Source organism: Pan troglodytes, chromosome 2, assembly GCF_028858775.2.
Source record: "Pan troglodytes isolate AG18354 chromosome 2, NHGRI_mPanTro3-v2.0_pri, whole genome shotgun sequence".
Taxonomy (NCBI): domain Eukaryota; kingdom Metazoa; phylum Chordata; class Mammalia; order Primates; family Hominidae; genus Pan; species Pan troglodytes.
The window spans coordinates 171,175,880-171,197,807 of NC_086015.1; the positions used below are offsets into that span (position 1 = coordinate 171,175,880).

At 38.8% G+C, this 21,928-nt stretch overlaps 1 protein-coding gene across 4 annotated transcripts in view; it reads right to left on the reverse strand.

The window, feature by feature from the left end:
* Positions 1-365: 365 nt before the first annotated feature.
* The window catches only part of GOLIM4 (golgi integral membrane protein 4), an 86,252-nt gene continuing 64,689 nt past the window's right edge, over positions 366-21,928 (reverse strand). For 2 of the 4 annotated variants that reach the window (XM_009446817.5, XM_516862.8), the window contains 7 exons: positions 21,491-21,747; positions 20,934-21,013; positions 19,444-19,553; positions 16,639-16,806; positions 16,237-16,305; positions 2,447-2,527; positions 366-2,122 (listed from right to left, as the gene is read on the reverse strand). In XM_009446817.5, coding sequence (XP_009445092.3) covers positions 1,973-2,122; positions 2,447-2,527; positions 16,237-16,305; positions 16,639-16,806; positions 19,444-19,553; positions 20,934-21,013; positions 21,491-21,747 — 915 coding nt within the window. In that variant the 3' untranslated portion in view covers positions 366-1,972. Of the gene's footprint in view, positions 2,123-2,446; positions 2,528-16,236; positions 16,306-16,638; positions 16,807-19,443; positions 19,554-20,930; positions 21,014-21,490; positions 21,748-21,928 lie in introns of all 4 variants that reach the window. The other 2 variants (XM_009446816.5, XM_009446815.5) reach the window with 1 other exon arrangement.

Here is a 21,928-nt window from a genome sequence, read left to right on the forward strand (position 1 = left end):
AGAATGGCCCTGTAACTTGGTGCTATACAAAGTAGAATGGTTTGTGATTGTTGCTTTCCTAGGGGGATTTAAAGTTTTTCGTTTATTTTTTGTGTGTGCATGCACATGACACTCTCATACGTTCTGCCCCATTTCTTTTTTCTTCCCTCAGAGCTAGCTCAAATAAACATCTTTAGCTCTTTCTTTAGAAAAAGAAGGGAAAATCACATGCCAATCCAAGTAGAGAAAGGTACAGAAAACAGAAGCAGGTGGGAAAAGGCACTTTATAATTCATTAATTTATATTGGTATCTCTTAAAATTTTTCTTTTTATGAAAAAGAAGTGAAGAATGTTAGAAGGTCATAAACTAATAAGAGACCACATAGTTTAAAATATTTGCCACTTTTTTTTTTAGGTTTATTGACTATTACCAACTTTCCGTATGGTTCAAATAATTAAATACTGCAACTGGGACATTAAAAATACAAGCTAATTTACCAAAATAATTGTATTCTGAATATTATGTACAATATTATACATTTTACATTACATAATGGGTTTTTATACACAAAGGTAAGATTTCTGATTATTGGAAATACAAAGTACAACTGAACAAAACATTCCTATGCGTACATACACAATCACTCAACTGGAACAATCAAAACCAACTATGAGTGTGGTTATTAAAAAATAAAATTACATTCATACAATGGTAGAAAATGAAATGTTTTTATTAATTTGATTATTAATACAAAACCACACATATATGAATTATATAACCTAGTGTTATATATTTAAAAATCTTTATTCTTACAACTGAAATGTCTCTACTCCAAGGGAAGTTTCTGATTTTTAATTTTCTTATTTTAAGGAATCTATTATATTCACAATGATTAAAACGCCTTACACATAGGCAAAAAGCAGACCCAATCCCAGCAAACAGAAAAACCATAAGAGTCTATCATATCACCATATGTTTCACCATATAGTTTTGAAAAATAATCCTATTTGCAGTTTGGTATGTCTTCATATTTATACTTATTATCAAAGTGATTGCATATTGAGGCACAGAGCTTAAAGAGGAAATATATATTACTTATAGGGAACCAGACACTGAAACAAGACTATCAATCAATGGCTTCAGACAAAAAAAAAAAAAAAAAAAAAAAAAAAATTGAGAATGGGTGCTCACATAGAAACACCACACGCAAACACTCATTAGTTTTTAACCAAGTCACTAGTCCTTCAAAAAGATGAATATGCTGATGTGTCCATACCTTGTTTGAACACTGCAATACCTGATTAAGACCAGGATACTGCCACATGAGTTTTAATACTCTCTCATTTTTAAATTCAATTCCTCTTAAACAGAACAGCTATGATTTTAAAGCAATGACATTTTTCTAACTGATCTGAAAAGTCTGAAAAACAATGTCTTTACAACAAAAATGGATTTCCAATTGTATGTCACTTTGTACACAGATCTCACTCCAGAGATACATAGACTGGTGAAAATTCTATCAGAGCTATACATAAAGACATCAGAAGGGCAGCAATTAGTAAACAGGCCATTCTCTTTAAAGTCTGCATGGCATTTTGCAGTACTCTCTGTTCTTAAATCCTGTATTTTATCAAAGGCAAACAAAGAACACCTGGGAACTGGAAGCCAGAAAGGTAACACGCTGAAACATATACAAAATCAATGACCTTTCCAACATCACATAATCTATTAAAAAATTGGGACTTGGGGGCTCAGGTTTACTTTATTGTTTTTCTTCTTTTTCATGTTTAGCTTGAATATAAAAGAAGCTCTAGACCTACGTTATCAAAATATATTCATATAAATGTATGCGCATTTCTAATACAAAAGTTTTAAAAAAGTCTAAGTTCTTAATTTTTGTAATTAAATATTCTAGAGTTCAGTAGGCAGATTTATGTTTGAGCAGCTTGAAAATAATCCGTTGGCTGAGCATTGTCTAGAAACTGGGTGCAGCTACATTTCAGCTCTTCGATGCGATTTCTCAGCAACTGCAGCCCCGTCTTCTTCCTCCTCTTCTTCCTCCTCGTAGTGTTCCTCTCGGCCTTTGGGGCGGTTGTCATCTCGAACTTCTTGCTCTTCTCCATCATTATTTTTATCATCAGCCTTAAAATTAAAAGAAAAAAGAAAAACTAAGAGATAGTATAGAGTTAGTGATAAATAATTCTCTCTAAAAACAGGATGAAAAATTATTCATTTTTGGAGGAAAAAAAAGGAAGAAAAATGATATGTAAGCAACAGTGCTGCTATCTCTCCTACTTTTCATGTTGTCACAACTTTTCCTAATTTCAGGTGGGCCTGTTAAATTCAGTGGTAACTCAGAGGTACCATTACCCACTGGTACCTATCCCAAATACATATATCTCTCCTATACACATGCACACCCACAAACACTCAAGTGCTCAATAGAAATATGTATCCCGGTCATACATTTTCATCATTTTCACCATAGGTCTCTTCAGCATTATGCTCCAGTTCCCTTTTTTTCTCTTCAGTCAAATCTTCCTGAACCTAAAACAAACCACAGATATCATTTAAACACTTTTGTCTTTTAAGCACTTCGATAATATATTTTGACACTGTTATCATTTAAACACTTGCAATAATATATTTTGATTTCCAAAAAGTTCACTCAAAATAGCAGAAGCAAAATTAAAGTAAATATAAAATTGAAAAAATATGTCAAGGATTTATCTACTAGGTGTGAAGAAATGTATAAGGGAGGAGCCAAGATGGCCGAATAGGAACAGCTCTGGTCTACAGCTCCCAGCATGAGCGACGCAGAAGACGGTGATTTCTGCATTTCCATCTGGGGTACCGGGTTCATCTCACTAGGGAGTGCCAGACAGTGGGCGCAGGCTAGTGGGTGCGCGCACGGTGCGCGAGCCAAAGCAGGGTGAGGCATTGCCTCACTTGGGAAGCGCAAGGGGTCAGGGAGTTCCCTTTCCGAGTCAAAGAAAGGGGTGACTGACGGACGGCACCTGGAAAATCAGGTCACTCCCACCAGAACACTGCGCTCTTCCAACAGGCTTAAAAAACGGCGCACCACGAGATTATATCCCGCACCTGGCTCGGAGGGTCCTACGCCCATGGAGTCTCGCTGAGTGCCAGCACAGCAGTCTGAGATCGAACTGCAAGGCGGCAGCGAGGCTGGGGGAGGGGCGCCCGCCATTGCCCAGGCTTGATTAGGTAAACAAAGCAGCCAGGAAGCTCCAACTGGGTGGAGCCCACCACAGCTCAAGGAGGCCTGCCTGCCTCTGTAGGCTCCACCTCTGGGGGCAGGGCACAGACAAACAAAAAGACAGCAGTAACCTCTGCAGACTTAAATGTCCCTGTCTGACAGCTTTGAAGAGAGCAGTGGTTCTCTCAGCACGCAGCTGGAGATCTGAGAACGGGCAGACTGCCTCCTCAAGTGGGTCCCTGACCCCTGACCCCTGAGCAGCCTAACTGGGAGGCAACCCCCAGCAGGGGCACACTGACACCTCACACGGCAGGGTATTCCAACAGACCTGCAGCTGAGGGTCCTGTCTGTTAGAAGGAAAACTAACAAACAGAAAGGACATCCACACCGAAAACCCATCTGTACATCACCATCATCAAAGACCAAAAGTAGATAAAACCACAAAGATGGGGAAAAAACAGAACAAAAAACTGGAAACTCTAAAACGCAGAGCGTCTCTCCTCCTCCAAAGGAACGCAGTTCCTCACCAGCAACGGAACAAAGCTGGATGGAGAATGACATTGACGAGCTGAGAGAAGAAGGCTTCAGACGATCAAATTACTCTGAGCTACGGGAGGACATTCAAACCAAAGGCAAAGAAGTTGAAAACTTTGAAAAAAATTTAGACGAATGTATAACTAGAATAACCAATACAGAGAAGTGCTTAAAGGAGCTGATGGAGCTGAAAACCAAGGCTCCAGAACTACGTGAAGAATGCAGAAGCCTCAGGAGCCGATGCGATCAACTGGAAGAAAGGGTATCAGTGATGGAAGATGCAATGAATGAAATGAAGTGAGAAGGGAAGTTTAGAGAAAAAAGAATAAAAAGAAATGAGCGAAGCCTCCAAGAAATATGGGACTATGTGAAAAGACCAAATCTACGTCTGATTGGTGTACCTGAAAGTGATGGGGAGAACGGAACCAAGTTGGAAAACACTCTGCAGGATATTATCCAGGAGAACTTCCCCAATCTAGCAAGGCAGGCCAACGTTCAGATTCAGGAAATACAGAGAACGCCACAAAGATACTCCTCGAGAAGAGCAACTCCAAGACACATAATTGTCAGATTCACCAAAGTTGAAATGAAGGAAAAAATGTTAAGGGCAGCCAGAGACAAAGGTCGGGTTACCCTCAAAGGGAAGCCCATCAGACTAACAGCGGATCTCTCGGCAGAAACCCTACAAGCCAGAAGTGAGTAGGGGCCAATATTGAACATTCTTAAAGACAAGAATTTTCAACCCAGAATTTCATATCCAGCCAAACTAAGCTTCATAAGAGAAGGAGAAATAAAATCCTTTACAGACAAGCAAATGCTGAGAGATTTTGTCACCACCAGGCCTGCCCTAAAAGAGCTCCTGAAGGAAGCGCTAAACATGGAAAGGAACAACTGGAACCAGCCGCTGCAAAATCATGACAAAATGTAAAGACCATCAAGAATAGGAAGAAACTGCATCAACTAACGAGCAAAATAACCAGCTAACAACATAATGACAGGATCAAATTCACACATAACAATATGAACTTTAAATGTAAATGGACTAAATGCTCCAATTAAAAGACACAGACTGGCAAACTGGATAAAGAGTCAAGACCCATCAGTGTGCTGTATTCAGGAAACCCATTTCACGTGCAGAGACACACATAGGCTCAAAATAAAAGGATGGAGGAAGATCTACCAAGCAAATGGAAAACAAAAAAAGGCAGGGGTTGCAATACTAGTCTCTGATAAAACAGACTTTAAACCAACAAAGATCAAAAGAGACAAAGAAGGCCATTACATAATGGTAAAGGGATCAATGCAACAAGAAGAGCTAACTATCCTAAATATATATGCACCTAATACAGGAGCACCAAGATTCATAAAGCAAATCCTGAGTGACCTACAAAGAGACTTAGACTCCCACACATTAATAATGGGAGACTTTAACACCCCACTGTCAACATTAGACAGATCAACGAGACAGAAAGTCAACAAGGATACCCAGGAATTGAACTCAGCTCTGCACCAAGCGGACCTAATAGACATCTACAGAACTCTCCACCCCAAATCAACAGAATATACATTTTTTTCAGCACCACACCACATCTATTCCAAAATTGACCACATACTTGGAAGTAAAGCTCTCCTCAGCAAATGTAAAAGAATAGAAGTTATAACAAACTATCTCTCAGACCACAGTGCAATCAAACTAGAACTCAGGATTAAGAATCTCACTCAAAACCGCTCAACTACATGGAAACTGAACAACCTGCTCCTGAATGACTACTGGGTACATAACGAAATGAAGGCAGAAATAAAGATGTTCTTTGAAACCAACGAGAACAAAGACACAACATACCAGAATCTCTGGGACGCATTCAAAGCAGTGTGTAGAGGGAATTTATAGCACTAAATGCCCACAAGAGAAAGCAGGAAAGATCCAAAATTGACACCCTAACATCACAATTAAAAGAACTAGAAAAGCAAGAGAAAACACATTCAAAAGCTAGCAGAAGGCAAGAAATAACTAAAATCAGAGCAGAACTGAAGGAAATAGAGACATAAAAAACCCTTCAAAAAATTAATGAATCCAGGAGCTGGTTTTTTGAAAGGATCAACAAAATTGATAGACCGCTAGCAAGACTAATAAAGAAAAAAAGAGAGAAGAATCTAATAGACGCAATAAAAAAATGATAAAGGGGATATCACCACCGATCCCACAGAAATACAAACTACCATCAGAGAATACTACAAACACCTCTACGCAAATAAACTAGAAAATCTAGAAGAAATGGATAAATTCCTGGACACATACACTCTCCCAAGACTAAACCAGGAAGAAGTTGAATCTCTGAATAGACCAATAACAGGATCTGAAATTGTGGCAATAATCAATAGCTTACCAACCAAAAAGAGTCCAGGACCAGATGGATTCAGAGCTGAATTCTACCAGAAGTACAAGGAGGAACTGGTACCATTCCTTCTGAAACTATTCCAATCAACAGAAAAAGAGGGAATCCTCCCTAACTCATTTTATGAGGCCAGCATCATTCTGATACCAAAGCCAGGCAGAGACACAACCAAAAAAGAGAATTTTAGATCAATATCCTTGATGAACATTGATGCAAAAATCCTCAATAAAATACTGGCAAAACAAATCCAGCAGCACATCAAAAAGCTTATCCACCATGATCAAGTGGGCTTCATCCCTGGGATGCAAGGCTGGTTCAATATACGCAAATCAATAAATGTAATCCACCATATAAACAGAGCCAAAGACAAAAACCACATGATTATCTCAACAGATGCAGAAAAAGCCTTTGACAAAATTCAACAACCCTTCATGCTAAAAACTCTCAATAAATTAGGTATTGATGAGACGTATTTCAAAATAATAAGAGCTATCTATGACAAACCCACAGCCAATATCATACTGAATGGGCAAAAACTGGAAGCATTCCCTTTGAAAACTGGCACAACACAGGGATGCCCTCTCTCACCACTCCTAGTCAACATAGTGTTGGAAGTTCTGGCCAGGGCAATTAGGCAGGAGAAGGAAATAAAGGGTATTCAATTAGGAAAAGAGGAAGTCAAATTGTCCCTGTTTGCAGATGACATGATTGTATATCTAGAAAACCCCACTGTCTCAGCCCAAAATCTCCTTAAGCCGATAAGCAACTTCAGCAAAGTCTCAGGATACAAAATCAATGTACAAAAATCACAAGCATTCTTATACACCAGCAACAGACAAACAGAGAGCCAAATCATGAGTGAACTCCCATTCACAATTGCTTCAAAGAGAAGAAAATACCTAGGAATCCAACTTACAAGGGATGTGAAGGACCTCCTCAAGGAGAACTACAAACCACTGCTCAAGGAAATCAAAGAGGATACAAACAAATGGAAGAACATTCCATGCTCATGGGTAGGAAGAATCAATATCGTGAAAATGGCCATACTGCCCAAGGTAATTTACAGATTCAATGCCATCCCCATCAAGCTACCAATGCCTTTCTTCACAGAATTGGAAAAAACTACTTTAAAGTTCATATGGAACCAAAAAAGAGCCCGCATCGCCAAGTCAATCCTAAGCCAAAAGAACAAAGCTGGAGGCATCACACTACCTGACTTCAAACTATACTACAAGGCTACAGTAACCAAAACAGCATGGTACTGGTACCAAAACAGAGATATAGATCAATGGAACAGAACAGAGCCCTCAGAAATAACGCCACATATCTACAACTATCTGATCTTTGACAAACCTGAGAAAAACAAGCAATGGGGAAAGGATTCCCTATTTAATAAATGGTGCTGGGAAAACTGGCTAGCCATATGTAGAAAGCTGAAACTGGATCCCTTCCTTACACCTTATACAAAAATCAAGTCAAGATGGATTAAAGACTTAAACGTTAGACCTAAAACCATAAAAACCCTAGAAGAAAACCTAGGCAGTACCATTCAGGACATAGGCATGGGCAAGGACTTCATGTCTAAAACACCAAAAGCAATGGCAACAAAAGACAAAATTGACAAATGGGATCTAATTAAACTAAAGAGCTTCTGCACAGCAAAAGAAACTACCATCAGAGTGAACAGGCAATCTACAAAATGGGAGAAAATTTTCGCAACCTACTCATCTGACAAAGGGCTAATATCCAGAATCTACAATGAACTCAAACAAATTTACAAGAAAAAAACAAACAACCCCATCAAAAAGTGGGCGAAGGACATGAACAGACACTTCTCAAAAGAAGACATTTATGCAGCCAAAAAACACATGAAGAAATGCTCATCATCACTGGCCATCAGAGAAATGCAAATCAAAACCACAATGAGATACCATCTCACACCAGTTAGAATGGCAATCATTAAAAAGTCAGGAAACAACAGGTGCTGGAGAGGATGTGGAGAAATAGGAACACTTTTACACTGTTGGTGGGACTGTAAACTAGTTCATCCATTGTGGAAGTCAGTGTGGCGATTCCTCAGGGATCTAGAACTGGAAATACCATTTGACCCAGCCATCCCATTACTGGGTATATACCCAAATGACTATAAATCATGCTGCTATAAAGACACATGCACATGTATGTTTATTGCGGCATTATTCACAATAGCAAAGACTTGGAACCAACCCAAATGTCCAACAATGATAGACTGGATTAAGAAAATGTGGCACATATACACCATGGAATACTATGCAGCCATAAAAAATGATGAGTTCATGTCCTTTGTAGAGACATGGATGAAACTGGAGAACATCATTCTCTCATTCTCAGTAAACTATCGCAAGAACAAAAAGCCAAACACCGCATATTCTCACTCATAGGTGGGAATTGAACAATGAGATCACATGGGCACAGGAAGGGGAATATTACACTCTGGGGACTGTTGTGGGGTGGGGGGAGGGGGGAGGGATAGCATTGGGAGATATACCTAATGCTAGATGACGAGTTAGTGAGTGCAGTGCACCAGCATGGCACATGTATACATATGTAACTAACCTGCACAATGTGCACATGTACCGTAAAACTTAAAGTATAAAAAAAAAAAAAGAAATGTATAATATGCCTATTACAAAAATCAATGTGATTGATCCTGAATGTAGGACTTTTCTGTTTGAATTTCTGGTTTATCTGAATAATGGTTAAAATTCCAAATATAAAACATCTGAGGACATTTAGCTTATAAAATCAAAAATTCTGGCCAGGCGTGGTGGCTCACACCTGTAATCCCAGCACTTTGTGGGACTGAGGCAAGAGGATCACTTGAGCCCAGGAATTTGAGTCCTGGGAAACAAAGTGAGACCCTGTCTCTACAAAAAAGAAAAATTTATAAAATTAGCTGGGCCTAGTGGTGCACGCCTGTAGTCTCAGCTACTCGGGAGGCTGAGGCAGAGGATCGCTTGAGCTCTGGAGGTCAAAGTTGCAGTAAGCTATGTTTGTGTCACTGCACAACAGCCTTGATGACTCAGCAAGACCCTGTCTCCCCAAAAATAAAATAATAAAATTAAAATTCCCATTTCTCTATATGGGAGAACTGTAGAAATTTGAGAGCTGTGACACAATGTAAGTTCTATGGAGGCAGGAACTGCCTGTCTTATTCAAGTCACTATCTAGATCAAGCTTGTCCAACCCGTGGCCTCTGTAAATCCTCTGTAAAGGCACAAAGGATAGACACCGCTGCCTACATACAATGTAGTAGAAATTTTATGTATCTATTCTATACTTAAGAATATATTTCTCTGGCTAAAATATCTAGAAAATAAAATACAATCATTTCAATTTCTTTATGAAATAGTCTATTGAACTGCCTCAAAAATTCCTCTCTCTCTTTAGTGTTCTAATACAACCTTTCTGTTTTAAGTAGTTTTCATTCATGTGCACTATTATTACTATGTAAATGATCCCAATATTTATCTCAAAATGTAAACTAAAGCAAGCATCCAAATATTTGTGCTAAATAGTCTCTCTTTAATGATCATATCTCACAGAAATACAGGGTAGGGCATTTTCTAACTTGTTAACTATTTTGAAAACCATACATATGCCAAAATGTTTAAGTCACTTGAATGCTTTCAAAAAAACTGCTGAACATCGGTTAAGTATAATGCAGTCTCCTAATACCAAAGAAAGTCCGATGTCTTCTAGGATCAGAGAATAAGATCCTTGAATAACACAAAAATCACTTATTTTGGTGGGGGGAGTGGAGGAGACTGTGGAAAAATCTAAGAAATGAACAACGGAAGAAAAGTATACAGATGCTATAATTCAGAAGAAACAAATTACGTGCTGCCTGAAGGTGTACAGCGCAGGTGAGACAAGAATGAACTGCAACCTCACAGAAGAGCTTTGGACAAAACTTGGCCTGTCGAGAGCCTACAAAGGTGACTCTTCAAAGATACCCTGGGCAGAGCCAAACCATTGTGAACCTCTTCTAACCAGTCCAACGCCAGTTTGACCCACAGCCTCTAAACTAACCTCAAAATAAATACATTTTGAGGACAAAGGCATTGAATATCTATTGTATTCATATTTCCTGGTGGAATGAGCTAAAGACCTATCTTGTCTCACCTTATGGTTCTATCGGTGGTCCATAACATCTCCTCTGCCCATAGTCGTAGAACCTCATAGTGACATTCCACAGGACATTGGGATGAAAACAATGAAGTACTTACTTCAGGCCTATCTTAAGGTCTGACTAATTGAAACGTCATTAAATTGCTGAAGTGTCCCTGTCAATTTTGATTAACAAAGACATGTCTTTTACAGCCTTAATAACGAAAATATATTATTTATAAACATTAAAATGTTGTAGTTGAGACTGGGGAAAAAAACAGCCTTGAGTCTATGCTGTATGGCAGGAAGAATATCTAAATCAGAGATCAGCAAACTTTTTGTGTGAAGGGCCAGATAGCAAATATTTAGGCTTTCTTAGCCCTAAGGTCTCTCACAATACAATTTGACCACTCTATGTAGCACAAAAAAAAAAAAAAAAAAAAAAAAAGAAAACAAAAAACTATAGACAAGCAGACATGTTTGTGTTCCAATAAAACTTTACTTATGAACTAGGCTGCAGCCTGTAGTTTGCCAACTCCTAACATATACTATGGAGTCAGAAAGACCGAGACTAAAGACTTGGCTCTGCAACTTTTCTGACTGTATAACTCATAAGGTCAATTGTTTTGGTTATGAAAATCTTTAAGCAGATGCAAATGAAGAAAATCATTCAATAAACCCCTTAGAGCCACCTCCAATGTTCAAAAGCTATTTCAATATTGCCACACCTGCATCATCTATCACTGTTCTATTTTTTACAGTGAATTATTCTTAAAAATTCTAGATATGTAATTTTACCTTCACGTATCAGTATATATATCTAAAAACAATAAACAACTTATATAATCATAATGTGATTATCACACCTGATAAAATAATTCCATAGTAGCATCTGATGTCTCGTCCATACTTACATTTTTATCATTGTCCTAATGCCTGTTTACAGTTGGTATATTCTAATCATGATTTAAAGGAAAAGAACACATAACATGGGATTCACTCCCCTTTTTTCCCTATTGCTATGGATTTGCAGTCCTGTAAAATGACCCACATTCTGAATTTATTTGCTTCTTTATTATCACTTAACTCATTTCTCTAGTCTCAACATTTCCTATAAATGGAAGTTAGCATAAAAGTTTGAATGAACTCAGGTTCGATTTTAAAAATAAGGGTATTTCAGAGGTGATGGTGTATATTTCATATATTTTTTAAATCACATCAGGAGGCACACACATTTATTTGTTCCACTTTTAGTAAGGCTAAGGTTGGCCAGTGAGCTCAGGTGGTGACAGCCTGATCCCTTCATGGTAAAGTTCCCTGACCTCTGTTCATCTAGTAACATCATTCATTGATGACTGTTGCTTAGATCAATTGCTTCAGTTAGGGGTTACAAAAAAAAGGTCACTTTCTATTTCCATCGTTCTGTCTATATTCACTAATTTCTATAAAGAACTTCCCCATATCAACTATATAGTTACTGTGCATGGTACACTTTAATTACGGTAGCCTTTAAAATCAGACCTGGGTGAGCTCTAATCATGTTTCTAACAATAAATAAAAGCTATGCAACCTTCCAATTTTTAACTAATCCCTCTGAAGCCCAAATTTCTTATATGTAAAATAACAGCATTGGGTGAAAAATCAATGATCCTTAATTTCTGTATGTATGTGTGGTTGGGGAGTCATGGACCCTTTTAAGACTTTGGTTAGAAAGTCTTTAGCAAATGGGCATATATACACAGATAGGAGTTTCAGACTTCCCAGATGTCATCCACAACTGTCTGCCCTAGGACTATTTCTCTAAACAGTATGATCCTGAGCCGTCAGAATCAGCTGGTGGTGGGCGGGTGAAGGGGCACTTATGAAGAACTCTGCTTCCTAGCTTCCATAACAGATAAGATCAAAATCTCAAGGGTAAGGGTCTGGTCCAGAAATCTGTGTATGCCACAAACTCTTCAAGGTGATCCTTATTCACAGCAAAGACAAAGAACTATTTCCTTGAGTAATGGATGCTAGGTTATCTCATTAGTCTCTGGAGATGGACTATAGAAAATTTAGCTTGTTTACCAGTTGTCAATATAATCTTATTTAGAGACCACTGATTTCAACGACTCTTTAGGGAACCCACAAATGAAAATTTTGTAATTTTCCACACATATAGAGAACAGACTCTTAGTTAAATACACATTATTATTCTAGTAATATATTACTGATATTTGGGGCAAAAGCAATGCAAACTCATCTGAAAGGCAGTAATGCCTTTAAGTAATGCTTCTCAGTAATGTAAAGGAACAAAATGATATGGAGGTTCTAACTGATCTTTAAAATATGACTAGAATAATAAGCAGAAGCCAAATGATATTCTTTTATAATGTAGACATACAGATTATGTCTCCCACAACTGGCCCTCTTAGCAACCTGCTAAAGCTGTCACAATGCTTTGTCAGATTTCCCAAACAATGCTTCTTGTTACTCATTTTTATCTACTGAAATATGTTTTAGGCATTTTAGAAATGAGCCTTATCTGATGACACAAAGTTTAATAAACGGCCAAATCCAAAATAAAACAGGTCCACTGAGAAGAGTCTGAAATGGGCTTTGGCTAGATATCCTCTCTTGGTGTCTATTAACACCTTTCTTTTACACACTGAAGATATTATGGTTGTGCCAGGGCAGAGAGCTGAGCCTCAAGTAGGTAAGAACAGTAGGATCCAAAGAGATAGATAGAATGTGATGAACAAAAGGCCTTCAGCAACATTAGCTATAGTGACGAACACCCTGCTTTAACAAGAGAGTTTCTTCCAATTGAAAAGCTTCTTGGCCAGGCATGGTGGCTCACACCTGTAATCCCAGCACTTTGGGAGGCAGAGGTGGGTGGATCACCTGAGGTCAGGAGTTCAAGACTAGCCTGGCCAGCATGGTGAAATCCCATCTCTACTAAAAATACAAAAATTAGCCGGGTATGGTGGCAGAAGTCTGTAATGCCAGTTACTCGGGAGGCTGAGGCAGGAGAATTGCTTGAACCCGGAAGGCGGAGGTTGCAGTGAGCCAAGATCACCTCATTGCACTCCAGCCTGGGTGACAGTCAGACTCTGTCTCAAAAAACAAAAAACAAAAAACAAAAAAAAAAGAAAAGCTTCTTGACACGGTGATTCACAGGCTGGTAGTCTCATGTAGGTGTACGTACATATTTGGCCAGTGAAGGTGAACAAATGCCTTGTACTTGTTCTCTTCTGCACGTTCAAGATTAATCCGTTTTCAGTTACACTGAGGGAAATTAAAGTATTCTGATTTCTTGGTCATTTAATCTATATATTTTTGAACATGTAAGTAATTTTAAAGCTTACACGGCACTTTTTGGCAATGCCATAAATTGTCTTGTTTGCTTACAAGGCGATAAAACGTTTGGAATGTAAGCAACGTAAGGAAGGGATCATGCCTTCCACTCAAACAATCCCAAACAAGAAACAAGAAATGCTTGTAAGTCTTAGAAAGATAACACTACTGCACTAAGATAAAAGAAGGCAGAGTAGTATAAATTTCCTAAAATCATACTTCTTTTGGGTCCTCTTAGAGGCCAAGTCTGTAAGTTTGATGGGCTATACCTCTGAACAGGTGTGGCCCAGGCAAGAGGCAATTCTTCCTCAGGAGGAAATGCTGACAGAAATAAGTTTGTGTGCTGGAGAGGAAGGGAAGTGATGGCAGCCACAGGCCTTGCATTCTAGTGGTTAGCTGGGGCAGCTGCAAGACTCTAAGGTTAAATGGAGATTTAAAAACAACAACAACAACAACAACAACAATGCACAGTTCCACAACATTTCATGGTTTTTCAGAGTGCTTCCACCAATGAGGTTTCATACACATATGCACTTATAAACAATGCAGTATGTGTTTCCATATTCTATGTTCCCCTTTATTTTTCTCATTTTGCCATAGTCTGACAAGAACTTTGTCTCTATCACTAGTGCTTAAATGGTATTTGGGAACCACTCTTCTCCTCTCTCAAGGGAAGACCTGGGAACGATGGACAGAGGTGGGAAGATGCAAACATTAATCATCTCATAACCACACACAAATATACAACACAACATGAACAAGGGACACTCGGGGGCAGAGAGGAAAGTTTACACTGGGAAGAAAAAAAGGCACGTGGGACTTCCACTAAGAGCACATGGAGCAACAGTTCTCAGTGATGGAGTGGTAACCTGGAGCACATGCCGGAGGAGGCCTGAACACTGCTTTAAGAATTTTTGGCAGGGAACCAGGTAAACAGAATTAGGACCTGGGGCCAGGTGCAGCAAGAGGAAGAGTCATGTCAGTCCAGCAGATCTGAAGGGGATGATTGGTGGGATGAGGAGCAGTTACTGAGTTTAGGCAGCACTCAGCCAGGGCAATCTCCTCTGTCTTAGCACCATTTCTCCTTTCCTCTTGCCTCTTTCTTCTCTTTCTACTCTTGATTCCTCTTGGATCTCAGGATTTCTCTCCTGTACCTTAACTGATCATAATATAAAATTGAAAAGGAATCAGTAAACACTGGTTAAAATTTTGTTTAATCTTCTGAATTTTTAAAAAGAAGCCAAGGTGAACTTTTCTCTTTTAATCCCTCAAAAATTCCTAGTATTGGACATAATAAAACAAAGTGGTATTAGTCTAGACATCCTGTTATATGAGAAGCCTGGATGAATATCTTTTTCTTGCCAAATGTCTTAATAGTCAAGGTCACTATTTTCTCTGCTGCTCTCTTTCTGACAAGACAGCCAAGGGTCTTGATTAGGATGAGAAACCAAAGAACAAAAAGATCAAGCCAGTTAAAGTGCATGTTATTAGAGATGTTGCCAGTGACCTTAAAGAGCAACATCCTTTTCTGTTTTCCTGGTATAAGCACAAATTTTATCATCAGCTCTGAAAAGCTTACAAAATCAGTAAGAACAAGAAAGCAGACCTAGTCGAGGGAACTGTGTGTGTGAGAGCACAGCTCATGATTTCTGCACAGGATCTCCAGTGATGGGGTGTGTCTGTTTAGTCTGCCATATGTCCATCCTCCCATGGGGTTCCCCATAGGGATAAAACCACACATTTGCAAGACACCTGGCTGAGAAGCAGCTCTGAACCAGGGTTTTAATTTGGGAACTACTTACTGGTCCATAATGAGACTAAATACAGGGTCTTGGCCTAATTTGTATCAGACTCTTAAATATTGCAGTTGTTTATGCAGCGGAATGCTGTGATAAAACGGCTACAACAAGCAGCATTCACCAATTACACCACATGCAGCACCACAATAATCAACTACACCGTAAGCAGCACCGCAATAAACGCTACTTATATCTAATTAACAACAAGATGCCCGAAGTTTACAATGAAAAGCAAACTAAAATATTAAGAAACTCTATCCAAATGCATTTTATTCAGCTGAGCTCTTTCCATCTTTTCCTCCTCTTTTATTGTTAAATTTAATTAAGATACTGAATTCTTAAGAAGGAAGAGGCCAGAAGGAGAGACTGTAAAATTTACAAAAATGTTTGGAGGGTGTTAAGTGGATTCCGATAGACACTATGGGGTATTCCTGTGAGGTAGGCACTGGGGAGATGCCTGAAGAGAAAGTTACAGGGGCAGTCCAGATTCCCTCAATGTGCAGAGGGAGAGAGGAGAAAATATTCTTACAAAAGATTGCACAAATCTAAGTCCACCATTCCTGGAAAGCCAAATGCCTTCTTAATTCAAAATTTCAGGTGAGAACCAAAGAGATGGATTCTATTACCCTGCTTTTGTTATCTTCTAACCAAATGTCTCCAGTGACATGATCCATTTTTGCTTTAAACCACCCTTTCTTATCCTGCTTAAATTTTTCTGAACATTTCTGTGGAAGGCATGTCAAAGTCAATACTGCTGAGGTTTGTTTAAGGTTAGTGTGTGTGATAGACCAATCTGATCAGTCTCTGGGATTCAATCCTTACTACCTCCTCTTCTGCCTCTTCCTGGTACTGTTCATCAACATTGTCCTCCTGCTGGTCTGGATTTCCTGCCATCTGTTGGAAACAAAAGGGCAGGTTCATGTTACTGTACATCAGAGATGCCTTTTACACAGTACTCTGGGACAAAGAACAAGCATGCCACCATGAAAAGGGCACTTTCAAAGCGTCTGTGGCCAGGAAATGATGAGTAATCATTCCCAATACAAAGCTCAGGATGTCCGTTACCCTCTCTCTCAGAGTACAGGCATATCATGTCATAAAGTGGCCTAAAAACCACCAAAGTGGCAAACCTTCCGTCAATGTGGAATATGACTAACCTTTTACATAAACCAGATGTTTCTTAAAATAGCCCAGTTAAATCCACCCTTCCTCGTGGCATCTGCTTACCACCAAATGTTCCTCCACTTCTGTATTCTCTTGCTTTTGATTACTTTGTTTTTGCTCTTCATTTTCATCTGGCAAATTTTCTTCTCTCACTTGCTCGGCTTCTTCAAATTCATCCTCACCTTGATTATTAGGGTCATCTGCTGGGTTTACATCTTCTACAGCTGCCCTCTGTAAAATTTTAGTAAAAAGCAACTATCACTTCAAAACTGAGGATCAAGTTTAATTTCATTTGAAAAGGCTGCCCACTGGCAGAAAATGAAATTGTCCTTCCCTCAATTGTTCAGATCTATCCTTGCCAAGACTCACAAGAATCAAGCATCACACTGTCAAAAGAGAAAACTCCTGCTTTACTTGTCAGAGGCTTGATGAATCAGAATGACGTTCAAATAGCACTTCTTTCCTGCAAGTGATTTCAAAATAGTTCTCAAAACTCTACTGACACAAGTAATGTGAACAGAACTGAATAAACAAGAAAATAATTGATAAAAGTCAGAGGACCAAGTGAGGAAAAAAAAATACTAATTTAGGTGGGGGATTTAGATGAGCAATTAACTCTTTTCGCTATGTTGATTTTTATAGTAACTTCCCTGTGCAAGCAATTTTTAACATGTCAGCAGGTGAAAAGTTGTTGATGGGAAAGAAGGCCCATACCAGAAAGGACCCATAAAAAGGATACGAAAAGGAGACAAGAAAAAGGCTAATTCAAAAGGAAATGGTCATTTTCTAGTATGGATCCAATTTCTTTATTAACAATCATTCCCATGAAACAGAGAGATGCTGAACTGGCGAGGGATGGGAGTTAAAAAGGGCTGAGCTACCCAACTGCCCAATAGGGCAATATATTATGAAAAATGTCCTCCCAACTCATCTCCCAAATTACTGTGCTCAACAAAGGCCCTTCATATTATCAACTTTAGAATTATTTCAATTTTCCACTTAAGCTCCCAAAGCACCTTCCAAATAATACACATCCTAATAAAGATTTAGATTTTAGAGCCTGAGATGGAGAGGAACAGTGATGCTTGTCATGAGCTTCCCCAATCACTCCCAGGTCATCAATAGGACACTTACTAAGCTGTAAATGCTTCTAAGAGACAGTAAAGCCACAGAGTAGGATTTGGTCTCTATCAGTATTTTCCAGACAAGATTCTACTTCAATTCACTTAGGAGTCTTGAACATGTTTGAGAGTTCACTGCCATCTCAGCTGATCTATTATCTGCACATCCCTGGCCATGAATGTTACTCCAGTGCAAATGACACTATTCTTGGGAACGTAGAGACTACCAAATTACCACCTTCACACTAAACTCTAATTACTCCACAATCTCTTGTCATATGGATTTTCTTTAGTGCACTATCAAAAATTTGTATGGAATTACAGGAAAAATGTAACATATTCTTTTCAGAAAAAAGTACCAAATATCTTTTGCAAACGTTCATAAAATTGACTAGCTCAACTCCGACCAAGTAACAGGTATGAATTAGCAGGCACAGTTGTTACGTTCAAATAAAACAGAAAAAGAGAGGAAAAAGTGGGATTAACCATTTCTAATTAAAAGGAAGAATGGTACAGAGGCCAATGTTTCCCAGCATGTTCCCCAAAACAAACAAACAGATGACAGGAAAGTAAAGGATCATATAGTCAAGAAATCAAAGCCTACAGCAGTTCCCAAACAAGTGACTGAAATGCCCTTCCTCCCACCCCATGCACATTTGCAGGCCTTTGTACACTTGCTTTCTTGCTCTCTCCTGGATAGTCTCTTGCTCTCTCATATGTTTCTGCTCTCAAGTATTTGCCTTTTCCTGAAAATATTTCAGGACTAGGTTCCCTGGAGCATATTTTCAGAAATCTTGATGCAAGGAATGCCAGAGAAAGGTGTTCTGCCACATCTCAGTGCAAGTTAAGTGGAAAAGCTGTTTCCAGCAAAAGGGCTTTAAGTAGCTAGCAGGATGACTTTCTTGATGATTAGCAAGGACATGGGTCCTCCTTTTAATCAGGGCTCATGTGATATAGCAGACTGACTGTTATAAACATGGTAGTTGATCTATTAGCAAGAGATGACAGGGCAGCTAAAATAAGCTTAAAAGTCATCTACGCATACACACAGGAACAGGCTCACTAAACATTTGCTTGCTTCACTTGTAGGCAGGGCCAAGGATCTAGCCCACCCAGCTGAACTGGAGGTCTCAGTCTTTTTTGGTAAACACAAACAACAATGCTGGTTATTAGATGTCTACCTACTTATATTATAAATTTTCTGTACCATTGCATACCTGAACAACTCTTCATGTCTCAGACCACATATCCTTATCCATGTATTTATTAAAATGGTCACTAGACTGCTAAGAGATTACAGAGAGTCACACAAATACCTAACACTCTAGCAGACTGCTCAACATGCTCAGGAAGGGTTAGTTTCCTTTCTCTGGTCCCATCTCCAACTTCCACACTTGCCTTTTATTCCTCCTAGCTTTCAGAGTTACTACATATTTCAATGTCTCTCAGTTTTGCTTTTCTAGGTTTTAGTTTTATTAATCTAAAAGTCATCAGAAAAAAAAAACCTGGTTTTGTTTTTGTTTTTTTTTTTCCCCAGAGCAACTTTTAAACCAGCTCATCACATACATGTACACCATGGTTTACAGTTAAAAACACTGCCCATATATAATTATGCAAGCCATTTTCCTTCTGGGCTGAGGATATAACAGAAATATCTGGGGCTGAAGGCTGGCGTCAGGCAAGTTTTCAACTCTCTTTCCCACCTTATGAGTTTACATGTGTCAGGGGCAGAAGAGAAGATACTTACATCTGCCTCAGATTCTGGGTCGGCTTCTCGGGGTCCTTGTTCACGAGGCTCATGTCTATTACCTGGATCTCCTTCTGCTTCATCTTGGTGCTGGTTTTCTCTTTCATAGGCTAGCAAATCAAAGGAACTAAAATCAGCCCAAAATGAATCAAACAGGATTTCCCTTTCAACTCAAAGAAAAGCCACCAGTGGACTTTTCTACAGACTACAATACCTCCACCTCTGTTAACATAAGGCCTATGTCCTGGCTTTTCTGAATAAAGTTATGTTCTCTTCACAGACTCTGTGTCTACAGAGATGATATGGGTCAGACACTTTTCTTCTAAAATAAATATTTTTCACAGGAGCTGTAATTTTTCCCCCATATGCAAGAAAACAACAACGATCAAAACTCTCTCAATAAAAGAAAGCCCAGTTGATTGGACACTGTTGAAGAAATCAACTAATGTTTGATAATATCAGAGGAAGTAGCTGGGCTCCAAAAGAAGAAATTGATAGTTTCAGGAAATGCAAGGAAGAACTGCCCCATCTGTGGAGCTCAGAAACAAATATAGCCCATCACATGTTTTCTGATGTCATCACAGTAATGATGACGACCGCCACAGCCCAGAAACAGCACACATTCATACTCAGACATTTACTTGCTGCTTTTTGAAAAAATATTTAGATAAAGAGAATTGTATGAGCACAAAAAGAGAAGAACAAATCACTTTTTAAAACAAGTAAGACAGAAGAGGAAAGTTTAAGTATATGGAGTGTACTAAGCCTAGAGAAAATAATGATACGGGGTAACTTACCATCAGCCTTCAGGTGCACAAAGGGGTTTACTACATAGAGAAGAGGACAAGCCATTCTCTAGTCTTACTGATATGAGAACAAAAAAGCTTAAAGTGCCACATGGGGGACATAAGGAAAACAATTTCTTGACTGTAAGAGCTGTAAGATATCACAACGGGCTATTGAGGGAGGTTCTATGTAATCACTTTCTTTTTGACTTTTTAGAAAAAGATACACATCTAAGTGTTAGTGGTGCCAGAGAGACAGTAAGTTACATTCTGGTTCTATTATAACAGTAAGCAATATTTGATAAATTACATATTAAGTGCTTATCATAAATGAAAGCTACTATTGACTTAATTTGAAAACGTTTTAAGGCAATGATGTGAGGACTTCCAAGGTAAGGAGAAAATGCAGATGTTTCCCAAAGCATAATAATCCTATAATAATTTGTCAGAAATATTATAAATATTTAGTATATAAAAAGCTTAAACTACAGGGAAAATGATAGAGAGGAAACAGATTATCTTGAGCATTTTTCACTACCAGCATGTACTGTTTAAGAGGATTAAGAAAAAGACACAATTCACAAACCTCCTTTGCATTTAGGTATGCATACAGCTCATTGATGTTATATAATATTGGCTCATTGATAATATACAATGTTATCAAGTAATTTATTAAAACATTCATCATCTAGGAAGTCTCACCACCTCCTTCCTCTTCTTGGATTCCCTGGTCCTCTGCTCCCTGAACGATATCATTATCCATAGCATCATAATGAGCTTGCTGCCTACAAGAGACACAAACATGATAAATCCAGTGGGACAAAATTCAGAGGCACAGTTTGACATAGGTCATTTATCTTTAAAGACAGTAATAAGTAATGTTTCTGAACATTTTTAAGAAGCCATGAAAAATTTTTAAAAACCTCTTATGTATGCAATTAGGTATAATAAAAATTCCAGATACACTTTCAAAAGGTATCTTAAAAAGATAAAATATCTTTTAATGATAAAATAAAATAAAGTTGGCACAAAGCCTGCAAGGCTATTTGGAGACCTAACCTACCACTTTTGAGCAGAAAAAAAATATTATTTTTAAAATTAAATATTTGGTATTTAATTTTCAAGTAGCTGTCCTGCCTTGGCTATTTGAGCAATATGAGCCCCTTAACTTCATGAATCACAAATGCACAAAACTGTTTTTAATTTGCGTATGAAAACTGGAGCAGGGGCTGTCTTCGTTCATTGAGGAAGGGGACGGCTACCGGAGCTGCTCTTGGTGCTGCGGCCGGCCCTCCTCAAGCTCAGCCTGCCTCTGCAGGGCCATCTCTCTTGCCAGCTGCTGCTGCTGCTGTTGCTGCTGCCGTAGTAAGTGCCCCTGCAGCCTCTGCTGGTGCAAAGCTTCCTGGTGTTCCCGCAGCTGCTGGGCCTCCTCCGCCTGCTGCACTGCCAGTCTCTGCTGTTCCAACTGTTCCTCATAGGGTGATTGGAATTTGATCATTGGCTTGGCTGAAGGGTACACCTAGGGTGAAAAAGAGTTGGTGCAGAGCAAGAGGGGTTAGCTCCTCTGGGTTTTCTCTTCATTTGTTTCTCCTGACAAACTCAGGAGGCAGAGCTGGTTTATTAACGACTATTTGTCAGGTGAACTGTGATTATACATGAAGTCCAAAAACTCCTATTTCCCAACTTTCTCTGAATCACCC